Source organism: Myxine glutinosa, chromosome 11 (genome assembly GCF_964187855.1).
Source record: "Myxine glutinosa chromosome 11, kmMyxGlut1.1, whole genome shotgun sequence".
NCBI lineage: Eukaryota > Metazoa > Chordata > Myxini > Myxiniformes > Myxinidae > Myxine > Myxine glutinosa.
Window position 1 is genome coordinate 84,067,043 of NC_136271.1, and position 22,222 is coordinate 84,089,264.

The window sequence follows — 22,222 nt, forward strand, 5'->3', positions numbered from 1 at the left end:
GCCATAGCCGAATCCGTGTTTGGGTAGTTGCCTCCAATAATACCGTTTAGGCTATCCACGACTCTGCTGTTAATCGGAGTTGCGCGACAATATGTATAATGTACTTTGGGGAGATGTTCTAAGGGTAACAAGGGAGGAGGAAGACAGAGAGAGAGAGAGAGAGAGAGAGAGAGAGAGAGAGAAGGAGAGGGTGAAGGAGGAGGAGGAGGAAAAGATGAAGGAGGAATGGAAGATGATGGAGGACTTGGGAGAAGATAAAGGAGGCCTTGGAGAAGATGAAGGAGGAGGAAACAAAGAAAGCAGAGGTGGCAACAAGTGAAAGGTCCGAAGACGTCCGGTGGGACCCGTGAAGGTGAGTTCGTCATTCTCCTTTCCCTCGCGTGTAAAGAACACCGTCATTTTTGACTGAACAACTTGGAGTGTTAAGCTCCTTTGGCTATCCATTTCCTTGGAGGATTTTAATCCCTAGGAACAGGACAATACATGAAATGCACTATTAAAAGATGAGCAGCATGATTGAGAAACACATTTAATGCACTATTAAAAGATGAGCAGCATGATTGGGGAACATTTAAAGCACTATTGAAAGATGAACAGTGCGATTTGAAAATACACATTTAATGCACGATTAAAAGATGAACAGCGGATTGGAAAAACGCACATTTAACAATTAAAAGATGAACAGCACATTGGGAAACATTTAATGTGCTACTAAAAGATGAACAGTGCAATTGGGAAACGCACTTTTAACTATTAAAATATGAACAATGAATTGGGAAACGTACATTTAAAAGATGAACAGCACGATTGGGAAACGCACATTTAATGCTCTATTAAAAGATGAACAGCGCGATTGGGAAACGCACATTTAATGCACTAATAAAAGATGAACAGCGTGATTGGGAAACACATTTAATGCACTATTAATAGATGAACAGCGTGATTTGGAAACGCACATTTAAAAGATGAACAGTGGATTGGAAAACACATTTAATGCACTATTAAAAGATGAACAGTGGGATTGGGAAACATATTTAATGCACTATTAATAGATGAACAGCATGATTGGGAAACACATTTAATGCTCTATTAAAAGATGAACAGAGGGACTGGGAAATGCACATTTAATGCATTAATAGATGAACAGCACGATTGGGAAACGCACATTTAATGCACTATTAAAAGATGAACAGTAGGATTGGGAAACGCACATTTAATGCACTATTAAAAGATGAACAGTACAATTGGGAAATGCACATTTAATGCAATATTAATAGATGAACAGTGGGATTGGGAAATGCACATTTAATGCACTATTAAAATATGAGCAGTATGATTGGAACACATTTTAATGCACTATTTAAAGATCAACACGACACTTATCACCCACGTGCTCTGTAAGCACACATGGAGAAAGTTAAATGGTGTGCACCAGTCTGTATCTGCCACTGGACTGCATCCAATGCCATAGCATATAATGTATCAACGAAAATCTGACGGGGGTGCACACCAACCTTCCCTTCCCCCCACCTCCCAACCAGGGTAGGTTTGGGATATTCACATGAACATCAATGTACCACAACAGCTCTGCACAACACATCATGGGGAGATCTCCATTAGTGCAGGTGTGTTCAGTCGGCGGGGTGCCCCGGTGAAGGAGGAGATACATCACACAGACTCTTGTGTCTTTCACGAGTAAGTTTTACTCATCAAGTGTGATCAACTTACAAGTGAATTAAAATGCACCACAAATTCTGCATCCTGATCAAATAATTCACTGAATAACTTTCTACATTGTCCAAACTCTGAGTGAGAGGCCATGGGTGAATCAACTTATTCTCAGCATCACTACTATTCTGGTCGAATTCTTATCTCTGAGAGCTTATTTTTGAACAGTATTTGCAGTTTAAAAAAAATAAATTGTGGCACAGTAGAAGAAACCAATGCAAAGTCAAATATAGGCATGATGGGAACTCATGCACTCACAAACATCACAATCCTTGGGTGTTGTCCCTGCGATGACAATGGAAAGGGCAAGGGACGATGCAATCTTGAAATTGCAGGTACAAAACCAGCTGAAGGCAATGGTATTAAAGATTTGCATTCCAAGATTTTGGAACCTGACCTTGTCGACGGAGAGTTACCATGTTTGTGATATTGTCACAAAAAAGTTAGCTTAACATTTCCGGAGCACATATAATCGACCCATTATCCTTGACAAGATAACTGGAGATGGGCATCAAAATGCCAACAATGAAAAATGAATGCTCTCAATATTGGCCCGAACAGCAGTAAAAACAGATTCGATCCAAGCAAGTAGCATACGTAGCACCACAGCTTCAGCAAGTCATTCCACCAAGAGCATTACACTTTCAAGTTTGGCTCCTGCCTGATGCTTCTGCTGTTGTTGTTGATGTTGTTGTTGGTGGTGGTGGTGCTGTTGCAATTCAACTTTTCTGGCTGCAAAACAGTGGTTTTCAAGAAAACATTTCATCTTCTCAGCACAGCAAAAGGTTTATTAGAGACAAAAATTAGGCCAATAACACTAAAGTTTAACAGTATGACTCGGTTTTATTATAACTAGGGCATGCCCGTACTATATATATGCCCGTACTATATATCTATCTAAAATTATATCCCCCCCCCTCTATTTACATGAAATGGTTTGGTTCATTCGCAACGCCAAAGCGAACGGCGAACGGCTTGCGAGTACAGTGACAATCCCCCCCCTCTATTTACATGAATGGTTTGGTCCATTCGCAACGACCACAGAACCCCCCCCTCATGCAATGGTTTGGTCCAAAGCGAACGGCTTCCGGAGTTTGGTAAAGCAATCGCCATCGCGTGCACAAACGCGCAGGAAAGCGAATGAATCGCAAATTCGTTTTTATTAGTGATACGAATTGAATTGGGAGAAATTGGGAGATGAATGAATTGGGAGAAATAATGCGCATAAGAAATCGAATTACGTACCGTAATGGCGGTCAGCTCGTAACGCGCTCAGCTCCGCTCGTGCTCGTCTCACATCGGCCACGCCTACGCAACAAAGCGTTCTGTGATTGGATGCCGGAAAGCGTGCTGCCGGACAGTCGTCACTGTCCGGAAGTTCGCAAATCGCAGTTAGGATGAATCGTTTTAATTTAATCGCAGTTTGAATTCGTTTTAAAACATAGTTTAACGGCAACATAGTTTTCCAACGTGAAATAAATGAATACGCTGTCAAATGTGCCGTCCGAGGCAGAGTCCGATCGCCACGTTCGGCACACGTGATAGCTCGCTGCTCTCTGATTGGTTGAAGCGTTTTTTGGACATATCTCGGTAAGTAATTGTCCGATTAATATGAAACCTTGAAAAGGCACATCCTCGGGTCCCCAGCAATATACCTGGCAAGTTTCAAGTATATCGGACCCGTGGTTGTCGAGAAACAGCGGTCACAGACAAACAAACACACAGACAGACACACACACACACAGAGATTACTGGAATTATAGATAGATAGATGTAGAGCACTCTGTGTAATCACACCCTTTTTTGCAACAAATAACGAATTGCACTTGCATTTTAACCAATTCACTTTTTGTTATGAAGCATCATCATGAAGTGCTGCAGAGACTGTTGTCCTTCCGGCATCATGGTTGAATTCAGCTTGCTGATATGAAAATGACATTCAAATTTCAAGTCAATCGGATGAAAAATGAGGGTTTAAAAAAAAAAACCACCGTTTAGAGGCCATTTTTCCCCGCAAAGCGGGGGTTGGCCTTTTCGGGGACCGTGGTCGTTGTTGTTTTTTTGGTCCCCTTTTTGAAGCAATGTTTTACGGCCGGATGCCCTTCCTGACGCCAACCCTTTTTGCCGCCTTTAACGACAAACAGGGAATTACCAGTGAACTGGTACTCAATTAGCCGACCTCGGAAGGATGACAGGCTGAGTCAACCCCCCTGGCATTAATTCGGCGATCGACCGAGATTCGAACCCAGGATCCTGGGATCCTAAGCCGGCACCCTAGCCGCTAGCCCAACACCAGGTTTTATGAATTGGAAATGGTTGTAGACCCTTTGGACTATGTTGATCTCCAAAATAGTTGGTGGTTGAATTCAGTTCACTGACATGAAGATCCCATTCAAATTTCAAGTCAATATTTTTTATTTTTTTATTTTTTTTTGTATACAAGATCGAGGCTCGTGAAAGAGTGAACATTAATCACACAGAAAGACAAACCGACACATAAAACATATAACATCGGGAGCGGTAGACAAGATGGGGAGAGAGGGGGAAGGACACAAACAACATTTGAGAGCAGGGACCGAGAGACATGGAGACATCGAGAGATCTGAGAGAGGGCGAGGGCTTTGTGGGGGCGGGGGGGCATGGGAAGGGGGTGGTGGGAGAGGTATAAAACATATGGACACTGCCAGGACTTCCAGGAAAGAAGTTGGAATTTCAAACAAGGTGGATCTGGGGTGAATTAGCGGGGATAGAAAAGATCAAGGTTTTGGATGGGGGAAGATAAGAGATGGTGGTGAACAGCTGTTTTAAAGACCTGGAGGGAGGAGTGGGATTGAAGGGAGTGAGGGAGTTTGTTCCAGAGGCGGGAGAAAAGAGGAATGAAAGAGTGAAGGTGAGCAGAGAGCCGAGATTTCGGCAGTTTAACCATCAGAGGGTTACTGGCAGATCTTGTGCGACCTGTAGGAATATTTGGGGGACAGAGCACAGAGAGAGCTGGGGGTGCAAGGCCGGAGAGGAGTCGGTAGAAGACAGAAAGACCACCAACCTGCCTGCGGTGAGCGAGTGAAAGGCCCTCAGAGATAGCTTCATCGCGGGAGATTCCAATAATTCTGAAAGCTTTGGTTTCAACAGCGTGAAGCCGAGCTAGGTGTGAGGCAGGAGCACCGGCCCATAGGGGAGAAGAGTATTCCATTGAGCTGCGGATGAAAGCCTTGTATGTGGTGAGGAGCTCAGGTGTGCCGAGGAAGGACTTCGCACGACGGAGGATGCCCAGTCGGCGACTGGCTTTGGAGGCCAGCTTGGAAATATGGTTTTCCCAAGAAAGATCATGGCAGATAGTGAGACCCAAAAGCTTGAGCGACAGAACTTCTTGGAGAGGATTGTTGAGAAAGTAGATGGGAGGGTTGTCCAGTCGATCTTTTCGGAGAGACATAGTAAGAGTGTGAGATTTGTCAGGATTGAAAGACATGTTCCACTTGTTTGACCAGTCTGTGATTTTGTCCAAGTCTTCAGAGAGTGAGGAGGCTGCAGACTGCCGATCTGAGGGAAGAGGAATGGAGCGGCAGAGAGTGGAGTCATCAGCAAAGAGATAGAGAGGATTTTCAAGAGAGTCAGAGAGATCATTGATGAAGACCAGAAAAAGCACGAGGCCCAGAACACTGCCTTGGGGAACTCCAGCCTGAACAGGAAGAGGAGATGAGAGAAACCCATTCAGGGCCACACGTTGACGACGACTAGAGAGGAAGTCCGCCAGCCATGCGTGGAGATTTCCATGGATACCAAAGGAGGAGAGTTTGGTGAGCAGAGCGGGGTGCCAGACCGTGTCGAAGGCACGTGATATGTCGAGGGAGACAGCTCTAATTTCCTGTTTGGCATTGAGGACCTCCATCCATTGTTGAGACAGCAGAAGCAGCATGTCCAGAGTAGAGTGACCTGGTCTGAAACCAAATTGATGATCAGAGATCAAGCCATTGGAGAAGAGGAAAGATTTCATATCCGAAGCAATGATGGATTCCATGACTTTGCTGATAATTGGGAGAAGGCTGATTGGTCTGTAGTTGCTAGGATCTGTTTTTGCACCTTTTTTGTGCAAAGCGGTGATGTTGGCTGATTTCCAAGCAGATGGCAGTTGACCTTGAGCAAAAGAGAGGGTGAAGAGAACAGAGAGAGGGTGAGATAGAGCGGCAGAGCAGGATTTTAGGACCCGTGGGCTGATGCCGTCGGGTCCAGTTGCAGAATCAAAGTCGAGGGTTGACAGAAACTTTTCCACCTTGTCAGGAGGAAAGGACACGGAGTCCAGGAGCAGCAGGGTACGACTGGGTATGGTGGGTACAGAGAGGGATGGGTTTGGGACACAAGATTTAGAGGCAAACACAGAGTTGAGGCATTCAGCTTTTTCACGTGCGGAGTCAGCTGTGTAGCCGTTTGAGGTAAGGGAGGGGATGGAGGGGGAACAAACACCAGAAACGGATTTGACCAGACCAAATGTCAGACAATTGTCAGATTTGACCAAATGTCAGACAATTGGATGAAAAATGATGATTTTATGAACTTGAAATGGTCGTAGACTTTTGGCTTGTTGACCTTTTGGCCTATGCTGATCACAAAAATAGTTGGTTGAATTCAGTTTGCCAATATGAAAATCCCATTCAAATTTCAAGTCAATCGGATGAAAATTGAGGATTTCAGAAATTTGAAAAAAAGCGGTTGAGCTTTGGCCTATGCCGACCTTGTGACCAATGTTAATCTCAAAAAAAATTGGTGGTTGAATTCAGTGACCTGATATGCAAAGAGTCTTTAAAGTTTAACTTCATCGGATGAAAATTAACAATTTTAGAAATTTGGCCTATATTGACCTTTTGGCCTATGTTGACCTCAAAAAGAGTTGGTGGTTGGTTTCACTAAGCTGATATGTAAATCCCATTCCATTTTCAAGTCAATCCAATGAAAATCGATTAAAGAAATTTTGAAATTGTTGTTGACCTTTGGTCTATGTTGACCTTTTGGACTATGCTGATCTCATGGTTGAATTCAGTTAGCTGATATGAAAACCCTATTCAAATTTCAAGTCAATCGGATGAAAATTGAGGATTTTAGAATTTTGAAGAAAAGTGGTTGACCTTTTGGCCTATGTTGACCTTTTGACCTCAAAAATATATATGATTTTGGCGGACCATGAACTCTCCCATTTTTTTTTATTTTTTTTTGTATACAACATCGAGGCTCGTGAAAGAGCGAACATTAATCACACAATCACACAATCACACAATCACCCCATTGGATGAAGTTCAGTTTAAAATTGTGACCTGTATGCAAGTATAAGTGAGCGGACAGGCAAAGAAACACACAAACCTGAGTGATCAACAAACTTGTCCAAAAAAAATGTTTTTGCCATGTAACAACCACACAAACACAAACACCAGAGTGATGAACATACTTGTCAAAAAAATAGCCAAGTAAAAAAAAAAAAAAAACAAGTACACATACATTCAAAGTACACCGCCCCATGCCAAATAATTAAATATGCTGCAGCGCGGCATTGCCGGGGCGCCTCCGGCGCCCGGCAATACCGCAGTGCAGCTCATTGAGGCTGCATTGGGAGGGAGAGGTGTACACTAATTGATTGATTAATTGTATAATTAAAATCAATAAAAGATTATCACAAAATATTTTCATAATCAATTGGCTAATCGCATAACTAAACCACTGGTGCTTCATCCGAAGATGTATCTTTTAGAAATTTAATTAAATAAGTCATTTATAAAAAATTCATTGATTACTCAATAAATAATTAATCGATTAATCAATAAATAATTAATAGATGAAATGATTAATCAATAAATCAAAAATATCCTTGATAGCCACATCACTTGGTCACTCATGTCCAAATATTAGCTTCCCAGCTCAAAAGGTGCCTGAGATATTGGCCAAATGAGAAAGAAAATAAATAAATGATTAATAATGAATATAAATAAATAATAATCATAAAAAAATTAAATTATTAATCAATTTGGTCAGAGAACACATAAACTACCACTATTTCATCAGAATCTGTAACTTTAAAAAAAAAAAATTTTTTTGTCATTAATCGAATAATTAAATAATTAATCGATTAATTGATTAATTAATAAATCAAAAATATCATTTGCAGCCAAATCACCTGGTCATTGGCATGTCCAAATATCAGCTTCCTAACTCAAAAGGTGCCTGAGTTAATGGTCAGAAGAGAAAGGAAATTTAATTAATTAAATAAGAACTTAATTAATCGCTAATAATTAAATAACTCCTTAATTTATTGATTAATCAAAAAAAAAAAAATACCGTATTTGACAAAGGACTTTCTCACTACTGTGCCGAAATTTCAGCTTCCTAGCTCAAAGGATGGCTGAGATATCGTCCGGACAACCAAGAAAGAAAACAAACAAACAAGAAAGAAAGCAAGAAAACAAACAAGAAACCAGAGTGAAAACTGAGTACTCTCTTTCAGCGTGCGTCACTGCCGAGCCCCCTTCGGTGCCCAGCAATGACGATTTGCAATGCCTGGAGATGGCATAGGAAAGGAGCGGTGTACAACACGGGTGAAAACAAAGAATGTCGACATTCGGCAATTCGCTCCGTCGCCATCGATGTAACGGTTGCACAGCTCCAATCAGTATGACACATCAACTGGTTTGGTGGTTCCATTGGAGTACAGGATCATGGTAAACAGGCCTGTGATCCGAGTCGGAACAATCGTATCAGTCCACTGTAGCAGCCGATTTGACATGGTTCGTCGGGATTCGGACTGGTCAATTGGACAAACCCCATGGCTGCAACAACATGCAACGAGCAAACTTACAAGTGGGGGTGGGAAGAGGTAACTTGGGGTATAAAATCTCAGGTAGGATTGGAGCATGACCTGAGGTGGTACAATGCCAACTCGAGGTCCTGGAAGAACAAAGGTGAGTGAAATGAGTGAAGAGGTTCCATAGTTGGGAGAAAAGCGGAATGAAGGAGTTAAGGTGAGCAGTCAAGCTAGAATTATGGAGTTTCAAACATTTTAGAGTCAACACTGAGGGCAGCATGGCCAAGGAATAGGACATACAAAGGTACTGCATTTCCAGTTGCTGACGCAGCCGCACGCTGGGTAAGTCACTGAAGAAGTTTTCATCCTCACTGCCAACAGTTTGAGGAACATGGAAAATCCTCATGATTTTGCGTTTATTCCTGAAAAAAAGTTCAAATAAAATCTTATTGCAATAATTTTTTTTTTTGAATCACAAATGTCAGACACATGATAATGGTGGTACTGGAGAGAAAACGATTTCAAAAACATCAACAAATCCTGCATCCCAGAAAGAAAAGGTTTTAATTCACCATTTGTACAGGGTGTATCAAAAGTAACCATGCACTGAATAATATACTTGTTTCATGTGCTTGTTAATCTTAAAATTTAAATATACTAGTGAGATACCCATGCTACGCATGGGTGGGAGGCCAGAAGCAAACAGGCAATGCAGATACGGCGAATGCTAAAGCATGAAATCAATAAATTCCACATTCCTGTGGCACCCTCAGTCGCACGTCAGACATGGACAGCAAGTTCATGAAGGACTTCCATGAAAAACGTACCAGTTCGCAAACAAACGGGTACGTTCACGTATAGATACATCGATCGTGGGTACGTGGCGGATCTGCATATGGCGATCCGTGAAATTCACGTTCAGAAAGTAGAAGCCATCACAGCATGTCGTCATTTACTTGACCTCGATATCTCTTTTTTCATTCCAAACAACATATCTCAAATCACAAATTAATCCCAAAATAAACTTTAAACAACATTGTTAATGTTTCCTTCATTGTAAAAACTACCAAGTCAACAGTTAAAAGGATTTTGAGCCGATAGGTGTTACGGCCTCGGCAAGATCGATGGACACAGCGATCTGTTTGCGTATGAATGAATGATCGTTTTAAGGCCATTTTCCCCGCTAGAGCAGAGGTTAGCCTTGCGGGCCCCATGACAATCATGGTTCCCTGTTTGAGGCAATGTTTTTATGGCCGGATGCCCTTCCTGATGCCAACCCTTGGTCACGCTCTTACGATGCGCAGGGATACGGTGTACCTATTCTAAATCGGGGTACACACCGGGGTACACAATGTACACCGCCCAAATAGCTATGTGGAATTCTCTCATGTAGAGATTAAACCCACATCTATTCGCCGCCCCGACCGCTACGGGTGGACCGACTGACGTGGATTGACGTGACCCATTCGATTATTGCTGATGCTTGCTTGCAACCTGCCGAGCGGCAGTATAGTTCTAACGGCGGGGAGAATGTAGTGAAATTATACCAAGGTGAACCCAGGGTGTGCTCGCTTCAGAAGGGGCGTCTATAAGACCCGGGACAACCGGGGCGCACGGACACTCCAGCGGAACTCACTGTGACATAGTCCTGTAGTTTGAATGGTATGTACGCCCCTAAATGCTGCGCTGACTGTCCTCTCTGTTGGACCATAACCATCTGAATCGATCGATCGCTTCGCGCAGGAGTTGCGCTACCTGTTGGCGGACTGCGTGCAGGACGTCCGGACCCACGAACAAGTGCAGGACGACTTGCTCCGAGATTCATTCATCTCCGGAATTAATTCTGGAGTCTTGCGGCTCCGACTCCTGGAGGTCACGGATCTGACATTTACAGAGGCTCTACGGCTGGCACACGTATATACAGATGCCCGAGAACAATCCACCGCATATGATCACCCACGAGTCGTGGCGGGGACCTCGCAACTCGCGCGACCGGAGAGGGCTACCGCCGAGAACACGGAGGAGGACCCGACCACTACGGCCGAGTCTCCAGGAGCTCCTGAAGCGGACTCCGCTTCCGGCCTCACTGCTGCCGCCGCTGCCCGGCCACGGCCTGACCGGTATGCAAAATGTTATTTTTGCGGGAATCGGCAGCACCCTCGCTCTGAATGCCCGGCCCGGGAGGCTACATGCCCCCTGTGCTCCACCAAGGGCCATTTTGCAAAGGTCTGCAGGAAGGCCGCTCGGGGCACACGTCCCCGCGCGACCTTGAATGGGCTCATCGCGGAGCCAACGGATCGAGCGCCGGACGGGGCGCCTCACTCGGCTTTGAAGAGCCGCTCTCCTCGCGGGCCTCTGGCTGCACGCCCGACCTTGGTGAGATACACCGGGCCGCCGAAACAAATGGCGCGAACGCGACCGGCCGCAGCGCGACCGACCTTGACTGGCGTTCGAACGCCTACATCAAACAAGCGACATGCTCCTGCTTTGGAAACTCCTCTCGATGTGCGGCAAACGCAGCACGTGACTCGAGCCCCATCTGACGGCGGCTCTTACGAATTACATGCACCCACTTTGGCATATGAATCTGCAGACGGCAGAGATCTTTCTCACGTGACTTGAGCGCCATCTGGTGGCGGCTCTTACGAATTACATGCACCCACTTTGGCATATGAATCTGCAGACGGCAGAGATCTTTCTCACGTGACTCGAGCGCCATCTGGCGGCGGCTCTTACGAATTACATGCACCCACTTTGGCATATGAATCTGCAGACGGCAGAGATCTTTCTCACGTGACTCGAGCGCCATCTGGCGGCTGCTCTTACGACCTACACACACCCACTCTGGCAAATGAAACTGCTGATGAGCCAACTGACTTCAATGCTCCTGCTGAGGCCCAACCTGCCGACGCTGCCCGAAGGATTGCAGCCGGCGTGGGATCCACCCGCGAGGCGCGATCTTCTCGCCCGGCCGGTACAATACCTGCCGGGTCTGCCGGTCTTGCGCAGGCCATCATTCCGCTCACGGTCGTGGGTGTTTTTGCGCAAGCTTTGATTGACACGGGGTCCACGGATAGTTTTATCGATCAGCGACTCGTGCATCAACATGGGTGGCCGGTTCTCGGGACAACCCGCCGGATCTTCATGGCCTCTCAGGGACTTTGGTTGAGCACAAAAGGGGCGTGTCGATTGAAACTTGTGATAAAGGGACGCACGTTCCCGGACGTGTATCTCATGGTATTACCTGCTTTATGTGCTGACGTTCTGTTAGGACTTGATTTCCTTAAGCGGCATTGACGTTTGGAAATAGACTTCGGTGGGCCGGACACGCTCGCTGTGTGCGCCCTCGCTCAAATGGACATGGAGCCTCTCTCACTGTTCCCCAACCTGACCACTGATTGTACCCCTGTAGCCGTCAAATTGCGGCGCTACTCTCGCGCGGACGCGCAATTCATTGCGGAAGAAACGGCCCTGCTCTTAAAGGACGGTATTATAGAACACAGTAGGTCACCGTGGAGGGCCCAAGTCTTAGTGGTGCGGAGTGAGGCCCACCGCCGGCGCATGGTAATCGACTATTCGCAGACGATTAATCGTTTTACACAGCTGGATGCCTACCCCTTACCGGGGATGGACGCCCTGGTACGCCAGGTGGCCCTGTATTCCGTTTATAGCACTCTCGATCTGCGTAGTGCGTATCATCAAGTCCCCATCTCTAGGGCTGATCGCGTCTTTACAGCCTTTGAATCGGGTCAGCGGTTGTACCAGTTCACGAGACTTCCGTTTGGGGTAACTAACGGAGTCGCTTGTTTTCAGAGGGCTATGGATGACTTCGTTGCGAAGGAGAATTTGACCGATGTCTTTGTCTATCTGGACAATCTTACGGTTTGTGGGTATGACCAGGAGCATCACGACGCTAATCTGAAACGCTTCCTCGAGGTCGCGCGGAAATATCGCCTAACCATGAATGCGGCTAAGTGTCTATACTCTCTACGCACGGTAGACCTTTTGGGGTACACCGTGACCCATGGCTCCGTCTCTCCGGATAAGGAGCGTCTGCGCCCTTTGCTCGATATGGCTCCGCCTAGTGATCGGGCTTCGCTGAAACGCGCTCTAGGGCTGTTCGCCCACTACTCAAAGTGGGTGCAAAATTTCTCCGCGAAGCTCCGCCCCCTCGTGGCCTGCGACACTTTCCCCATGGGCCCGGCCGCCCTGGCGGCCTTCGAGGGCCTTAAAGTCGACATCGCTGGCGCCGCTGTCGTGACGATTGACGAGAGTGCCTCTTTCGTTTTGGAGAGTGATGCCTCGGATCATGCGATAGCGGCGACTCTCTCCCAAGGTGGCGGCCCTGTGGCTTTCTTCTCGCGGACTCTCACCTCCGCCGAGCGGAGGCATTCGTCTGTCGAAAAGGAAGCGAACGCGATCGTCGAATCAATTCGGCGATGGCGGCCGTATCTGCTTGGGCGGAGTTTCCAAATCGTCACGGACCAACAGAGTGTTGCGTTTATGTACGACACCTTACATGCTCAGCGCATTAAGAATGAGAAAATCACCCGTTGGCGTATCGAACTCGCCGACTTCTGCTACACCATCAAATACTGCCCGGGGAAGGATAACCTGGTCGCTGACGCCTTATCGAGGCCGGCCACTTGCGCGGGGGTTGTAACTTTGGAGGGGCTGCGCACTTTGCACGGCACTATGTGTCATCCCGGGGTAACGCGCTTCACGCATTTTGTGCGCGAGGGCAATCTGCCGTACTCGATTGAGGACATCCGCCGCATCTGCCGTGATTGCGCGATCTGTGCGGAACTCAAACCGCGTTTTTATAACCCTCCTATGGGGACACTCGTTAGGGCTACTAGACCGTGGGAGCGCTTGGCGATGGACTTCAAAGGGCCGCTGCCAATGTCGAGCAACTCTCGCTATCTGCTCACTATCGTCGATGAGTATTCCCGATTCCCCTTTGCTTACACGTGTGGGGATATGTCGGCTGCCACGGTTATTCGGTGCCTGCAGAATTTGTTTTCTATGTTCGGGTATCCGGCCTACGTGCATACCGATCGGGGTGCGGTGTTCCTGTCCCAGGAGGTGAGGGGCTACTTGCTCCAGCATAATGTCGCTTCGAGCAACACCACCCCGTACCGGCCCCAAGCGAATGGGCAGATCGAACGCTTTAATGGGATTATATTGAGGGCCGTCATGCTAAGCCTTCGGACCCTCGGCCGAGGCCTCGATAAATGGGCGTGGTCGCTACCTGCCGCACTAAACTCGATCCGGGCTCTCCTATGTACTGCCACCAACCAGACTCCTCACGAACGACTGTTCCACCACCCTAGAAGCCCCGGCAGTATCCAATCTTTACCCAGCTGGCTCGCTGAACCGGGGCCCGCCTATCTCAAACGAGCGGTTCGCGCTAGCAAGTACGACCCCCTTGTTGACAAGGTGCAGGTCCTCCAGGCTAATCCCGAGCATGCTCGCGTGTTAACGGCGGATGGCCGCGAGTCTACTGTCTCCGTACGCCATCTCGCCCCATGTGGGGACGACGACAGGGATATCGACGAACCCGTCTACGAGTCTATGGACTCTACCGAAGCTTCCCCTATGGAACTACCACCGTTACTCCCGTCGTTCCCCACTCCCGTGCCCGAAGGCGCAGGGGCGCCCCCTCCGACTCCCACCTCCGGCGGCTATTCCGACGCGGGGGACTCCGGGCTTGGGGACGCCGTGCCCGGTAGATTCCGAACACGAACTGGCAGGGAAGTTGGCCGCCCCGACCGCTACGGGTGGACCGACTGACGTGGATTGACGTGACCCATTCGATTATTGCTGATGCTTGCTTGCAACCTGCCGAGCGGCAGTATAGTTCTAACGGCGGGGAGAATGTAGTGAAATTATACCAAGGTGAACCCAGGGTGTGCTCGCTTCAGAAGGGGCGTCTATAAGACCCGGGACAACCGGGGCGCACGGACACTCCAGCGGAACTCACTGTGACATAGTCCTGTAGTTTGAATGGTATGTACGCCCCTAAATGCTGCGCTGACTGTCCTCTCTGTTGGACCATTGCCATATTGAATCGACCATTGCTCATGAAATACTCTGATTTTAATGCCTGTTGCATGCATGTATTTTTACAGGATGTACTACAGATCTAAATGATATTAAACCTACCCAGAGGTCAAGTCGTGTCTGAGCTTGATTTTCACGACAGTTTGAACTTTGGCAAAGGTCATTATTTACTTCGGTGGCCATCTTGGATTTTGACGTGGTGACCCAATTTTAAACAGCGTTCTTGCTTGTGCCTAGATACACCCACACACCAGATGAGAAGTTGGTACTTCGCTTATTTTTCGAGATATTTCGCTCACAAGGTTCAGACATATATATGGTGGCGGCCATCTTGGATTTTGACGTGGCGACCCAATTTTCAATAGCGTTCTTCCTTGTGCCGAGAGACACCCACACACCAGATTAGAAGTTGGTACTTCGCTTATTTTTCAAGATATTCAGCTCACAAGGTTCAGACATACATGGCATCAGACATACATGGCGGCGGCCATCTTGGATTTTGACGTGGGTTGCACCCACACACCAAATTCGAATGCGGTCCTTCGCTTACGCATGCACGCACGCACGCCCGGACTGACGGACAAACCATAGTCCCCCTTTCGCTCCGCTGTGCGACGGGGGACAACAATATAGCCTATTTTACTCCAGATCCCAGGATTACCCACCCAAAATATCGTTGCGATCGGTTCAGCCATTTTTGCGGTACCTTCGAACGGACGGATGGACAGACAGACAGACACAGTTGGTGAATAATAGTAAAATGCTTCTTTACTTGGAGGTGTCATTGACTTGTTCAAGTGAGAACACACCAGCTGAGACACAACCAAATTCACTTCGACTAGCCGGATCTTAATGGTTTATTCCTAAGACGACCCATAAAGAATGGTCCCAACATTGAAAGAGTGTTTTTGGCACAACATGTTTTTCAATATGATGGGAAGTACACTTCTGAAGGTGCAGGATTGTTGCAAGAGAAATTCGGCGAAAATTATTGCCTCAAGACTGTGTAAAAGCATCGATTGAAAAGTTTTGGGAAACTGGGAGCATTGCAGACAATTTTGAAGTGACCGGCCCAACGTTGTCTCAGATGTGCTATTTCAGGATACAGTCTTGGCAACCATTTACAAAAAATCCCAAGAAAATTGCTAAGACTTAGTCGCAACAGGTAGGACAGTAGGTGTCTCACCAACTTCTAAATACAGGTCTGGTAATAATAAAATATAATACATAATATATACGTATAATATATGTGCATGACACAATGAAGAACCACCTTTAGAGGCCATTTTTCCCCGCAGAGCGTGAGTTGGCCTTTTTTCGGGCACCAGTGGTCCCCTTTTTGAAGCAATGTTTTACAGCCGGATGCCCTTCCTGCTGCCAATCCTGTTAGTCGCCTCTTGCAACACACAGGGAATTACCAGTGAACTGGTACTCAATTTGCCGACCTCAGAAGGATGACAGAATGAGTCAACCCCCCTGGTGTTAATTCAGCGATCAACTGGGATCCTAGGATCCCAAGACGGCACCAAAACCGCTAAGCCAACACCAACCCCTTCTCTTCGACCCTCCTCCCCTCCCCACCCCACCCCACTCCACCCCACCCCACTCCACCCCACCCCACTTTTATTTTTTTTTCACCTTTATTTACACATCGTAACCCACAACTTCCAAGTGAAAAACAAATTCCACAAATTTCAGAAAATTTATTTAAAATACAAAACTAGAATATCTTGGTTGGACACGTATCCACCCTCCTTATAACAGCAATTGTAAATTATCTCACTTTTAACCTATCCCCTTCAAAATCACACACCATGTTAATTGGCCTCCACCTGTGTTACATTGTTGTGATTCTGGTTATAAAAAACTAAAATATTTCAATGTAAAAATATAATAATTTTTTAAAATAAAACTACAATAAAAACTAAAAAAAATTCAAAGGCCTTGGATATCCCTTGGAGCATAGTCAAGACAATAATTAAGAAGTGGAAGGAATGTGGTACCACCAACACCCTGCGAAGATTAGGCCATCCCTCGAAACTGGATGATCAGGCAACTAGGAGACTGATCACAGAGGCCACCAAGAAGCCAATGGCAACTTTTAAAAAGCTTCAGGCCTTTATGGCAAAGACTGCTCACTGTGTGCATGTGACAACAATATCCCAAGCACTCCACAAGTCTGGACTGTATGGTAGGGTGGCAAGAAGGAAGCTATTACTCAAAAAAGTCCACTCTGAGTCTGGTTTGAAGTATGCAAAAAACACACGATACTGAAGCCATGTGGCAAAAGGTTTTGTGGTCCGATGAATCTTTTTGGCCTAAATGCAAAACATTACGTTTGGCGCAAACCCAACACAGCACATCACCCAAGGAACACCATCCCTACTGTGAAGCATGGTGGTGGCAGCATCATGTTATGGGGATGTTTCTCATCAGCAGGGACTGGGGCACTTGTCAGGATCGAAGGGAAAATGGATGGAGCAAAATACAGAAACATCCGAGAGGAAAGCTGCTGCCCTCTACAAGAAAACTGAAATTGGCATGGACGTTCACCTTTCAGTATGACGACCCGAAGCATACAGCCAAAGAATCACTGGAGTGGCTGAGGAACAAAAATATAAATGTCCTTGAATGGCCCAGTCAGAGCCTCAACCTAAATCCAATCGAAAATGTGGTATGACTGGAAGATTGCTGTTCATAAATGCTCCCCACACAACTTGACTGACTTGAACAGTTTTGTACAGAATAAGGGACAAAAGTACAGATACATTCAAAGTACACCGCCCCCATGCCAAATAAATAATAACATCCTCCAGCATGGCACTGTGGGGGCGCCTTCGGCGCCTGGTGATACTGCCATGCAGCACAGAGATTGGGAGGGAGAGTCTCCCAATTTCAATTTGGAAGAAAGTACCGTCTGTATTGGGAGGGAGAGGTGTACAATAATTATTGATTGAATAATTGCTTAATTACAATCAATAAATAATAATCGAAAAATAATTTCCAAATCAATTGGCTAATGGCATACCACAACCACCAGTGTTTCATCTGACGCTGTAACATTTTGAAAATTAATTAAACAAGTCATTAATCGGAATTTTTTTTAAATTAATTGACTAATCAATAAATAATTAATTGATTAATCAATAAATCAAAAATACCCCTTACAGACAAATCACTTGGTCATTGTCATGTCCAAATATCAGCTTCCAAGCTCAAAAGGTGCCTGAGATATTGCCCAGATGAGAAACAAAATAAATAAGTGATTAATAATGAAAATAAATAAATAATAATCGGAAGATAATTAAATTATTCATCAATTAGCTAATAGAATATCTAAACCACTACCGTTTCATTCTAATCCGTAACTTAAAAAAAAAATTAATCAAGTCATTAATCAAATCATTAAATATCATTAATTGATTAATTGATTCATCAATAAATCAAAAATACCCTTTACAGCCAAATCACTTGGTCATTGTCATGTCCAAATATTAGCTTTTAGTCTACTTGCCAAGCCAATAGAGCCCTCTTGTGAACCCGGAAATGTTGAGTACCCCAACGTTTTAAGTTAGAAATGTACAGTATGGGTCCCCAGCACTTAGAAACTGCCAGATGCTAACTTGCATATGTTGGGCAATTAGCAAAATTAGCATTAACTAGGGCATTGCCCGTACTATATCTATATCTAAAATTATATCCCCCCCCTCTATTTACATGAAATGGTTTGGTCCAAAGCGAACGGCTTGCGAGTACGGTGACAATCCCCCCCCTCTATTTACATGCAATGGTTTGGTCCAAAGCGAACGGCTTCCGGAGTTTGGTAAAGAAATCGCCATCGCGTGCACAAACGCGCAGGAAAGCGAATGAATCGCAAATTCGGTTTTATTAGTTTTAAAACATAGTTTAACGCCAACATAGTTTGCAAACGTGAAATAAATGAATACGCTCTCAAATGTGCCATCCGAGGCAGAGTGTGTCCTCCACGTTCGGCACACGCGATCGTTCGCTGCTCTCTGATTGGTTGAATCGTTTTTTGGACATAGCTCGGTAAGTAATTGTCCGATTAATATGAAACCTTGAAAAGGCACATCCTCGGGTCCCCAGCAATATACCTGGCAAGTTAAAAGTATATCGGACCCGTGGTTGTCGAGAAACAGCGGTCACAGACAAACAAACGTACAGACGTACAGACGTACAGAGATTACTGGAATTATAGATAGATAGCATTAACCCTATCAAACATAGGCCTGGGACACTGAAGGTTCTCAGACCTGGGATGATGCACACTCTTCATGTCATTCATCGGCTCAATCGGACAACTGATGAATTCAACAGGTGTGGAGGAGCTAGTCGGTGCATCATTTGGAGGCCTGAAATCCATCTTCAACGGGAAGGCCTGGCCCAAGGCTATGCAAGCCTTCCGTATGGTTGTGTCTGCTCTTCTTCATGACTTCTTAGAGGAGGGAGAGAAGACTCACGAGCAGATAACGGCATTCCTGGAGAAAGCCAGAGAGCACCCCACAGGCCGGCTATGGGTGGATTGTTTCATCACCCCTACCCTAATAGCTCACAGGTTCTGGTGAGCAGAAAGAGAGGGTGATTTGATGCTGCGACAACACTGCCTTGAAGAGATGCTGCCCTATTCCTTTGCTGCCGGTCACCACCACTACGCAAGATGGATCACATGGCATCTGCGCGACATGCAGTACCTTCCTGCTACTGCCAAGGATGACCTTTACGCTGGAAGCCATGTGTGCCGCCACTCTGATGGTGCAGCTGCAGTGAGTGGAGACATGTTTGGGGAGCAGACATGCATCAAGCAAGGGAAGGGAGTAGGAGGCATGAAGGGCATCTCCACCAACCCTGAGCAGGTCGCCGTGTGGATCCAATCTTTCGGCATCTACTCCTATCTCTCCAAGTCATTGGATGAGATTTACGACGATGCTGAAGAACCGGATAAGACAATGAAGCCCAACAGACACAAAGAAGAGGGTAAAAGACGGCGGGAATTTGACGTGGAAGACCGGGCTAAAATCCTGAGAGTGCCACAGGAAAACTCCCATCCACTCACCATAGAGACCGCGACCCTCCACCATATCATAAATGGCCAGGTGGCAGATGAAAAGGTGAATGTGCAAGATGCATTGAAGATCGGACAGGACATGAGCACACCGTTCTCTTCATCACTTCCTGAGAGATTTCATGCGCCCATCTCAAATAAGGTGGTGACAATGACATTCACCAAAAAAAGAGTGAAGGTCAATGCGAAGATCATATGTGACCTTGAGGTGTTGTTTGCTCGGCTGCTGGTGGTGGGGAGCAAGAGAAGAATGGAGCTCTCTGCCCTCTTTGACTACGAGCTCGGCCCGGTCCCTGCATCCATCATCGATGAGTATGGATGCCTCAGGAAGGGTAACAAGTCTGTGATCGTCCAGCGTCTTGGAATCCTTGCCCCCAATCACCACCCACCACATGTTGTACTCGTTGATGCATCGCAGCTCATCTACCACGTGGTGTGGCCATCGTCAGGCACTGTGGCTGACCTCGCAGCCATCATGGGGCGCCGGCTTAATCGCTACATCACCGAAACATTTGTCATCTTTGACCGGTATGAGCAAGTCTCTGCCAAAGACCACGAGAGGCAGAGAAGAGCTGGGGAGAGCTCAACAGAGTACCGACTCTCACTGACAACCCCTCTACCTAGCCGCGACAAAGTGATGAAGAACAAGACAAACAAACGGAGACTGGGTGAGCTCCTGTGCACACACAGCATAGGAGATCACATCAAGTGGTCAGCAAAGCAGACAGTATTGTCACTCATGACGAGGCTGACGTCTCCCTCATCTCATACATGTTGGATGCAGCCAGTCGCGGAGCTGAAACTGTCCGCATTCTCAGCGACGACACTGATGTTTTCGTACTCATGGTCTATTGGTGCTGGAAGGTGGGTATCACATGTAACCTGCAGATGGAGATGGGATGGCACTATTCTCAACATCAATTCGACAGTAGAGAATCTCGGTGAGCAGTGTCGCTCCATCCTGGCTATGCATGCTCTCTCCGGATGTGACACCACCTCCTATCCTGCGGGGAAAGGGAAGGTGTCCGCACTCAAGGCCATGAGAGTAGTACCTGGTGACCTGCTTCACTTCATCGGAGAGGAGGGAGCTACTGATTTACAGATTACAGAGGCAGTGAGTGGTTTATTCCTGGCTCTGTACAACGAGAGGGAGTCGGCATCTCTGAACGTCGCCAGATATGACATCTACCGAAAGCGCAAAACCCCCCCCCAGCACTGAAGACACTGCCTCCTACAGAGCGCAACGCTCTCCTCCATGGACGGCGTGCCCATCTACAGGTGCTGCTTTGGAAAGCAGCAGACTGCCCTGGCCCACCAGCTGTGGACATAACAGAGTTTGGATGGAATAAGAAGGAAGGCGAGAAGGGAGAGGAAGTCATCATGCCCATCCTGGATGCAAGCCCCGTTGCTCCTCCTGCCGTGTTGGAAATGATCAGCTGTAGCTGCAAAGCTGGGTTAAAGCCCTGTTTAACAGCAAAGTGCAGCTGCAGGCCTGGCCTGTACCAGCTACTGCTTCTGCAAAGGCTCTGATAGTACATGTTGCAACACACTCACACACTCACAGCAAGAAGAGCAATATGACAAGAATGTAGAGTCAGGAGAAGAAAATGAAGACGATGAGGATGAGTTTTATGATGAGGATATGCTTTATAACAGTGCAGAGTAGTGGAAGTGCAAGATGCTCTTTCTTGATGGAAGTTTTATGTTGTGTAACTAGTGCACATATTTTTCAGCTCTGATAATTTTGGGTATACTTGTGTTTTAATTTTGAGGATATTATTTACCCATAGTCATATTATTCTAGTTTGGTATGGTACTTGCCTTTGTTACCTCTAATACCTGTGAATAAAAGTGGAGCAAGAGAGCGAAACAGAAATTTCAGTGTCCCAGGCCTATGTTTGATAGGGTTAATGCTATTAATGCTAATTTTGCTAATTGCCCAACATATGCAAGTTAGCATCCGGCAGTTTCTAAGTGCTGGGGCCCCATACTGTACATTTCTAACTTAAAACTTTGGGGTACTCAACATTTCCGGGTTCACATTGCTGGCAAGTAGACTATTTCTGGCTGAAAACGTGCTTGAGATAATGCCCAGATGAGAAAGGAAATAAATAAGTACTTAATTAATCAGTAATTAATTAATTGATTAAGCAAGAAACAAAAAATACTGTTTTTGCCAAATTACTTGCTCACGATTGTGCCAAAAATGTCAGCTTCCCCGAGCTCAAAGGATGGTTGAGATATCGCCCGGACAAACAAGCAAACCAGAAAAGAAGAAAACAAGAAAGAAACCGGCATTAAAACCGAGTTACTCCCTTTCAGCGCACGTCAGCGCCAGGCCCCCATCAGTGCCCGGCGGAGACATCATGCAGCGCCTGGAGATGGACTATGAAAGGAGCTGATTACAATATTGCCCAATCAAGGTGGGTAAAGTTGGTAGAGACCTATCCCAACAGACTCACAGCTGTAATTGCTGTCAAAGGTGCTTCCACCAAGTATAAACTCAAGGGGTGAACAAGTAAGGGGTGAACACTTATCCAACCAAGATATTCTGGTTTTGTATTTTT

General features: G+C 46.2%; 1 protein-coding gene across 3 annotated transcripts in view; it reads right to left on the reverse strand.

Moving 5' to 3' along the window:
* Positions 1-515: 515 nt before the first annotated feature.
* SMIM19 (small integral membrane protein 19) overlaps positions 516-22,222 on the reverse strand; it is a 33,944-nt gene continuing 12,237 nt past the window's right edge. For all 3 annotated transcript variants that reach the window (XM_068131526.2, XM_078786824.1, XM_068131525.2), the window contains exons 3-4: positions 8,810-8,931; positions 516-2,460 (exon numbers count right to left, since the gene is read on the reverse strand). In XM_068131526.2, coding sequence (XP_067987627.1) covers positions 2,348-2,460; positions 8,810-8,931 — 235 coding nt within the window. In that variant the 3' untranslated portion in view covers positions 516-2,347. The remainder of the gene's footprint in view (positions 2,461-8,809; positions 8,932-22,222) is intronic.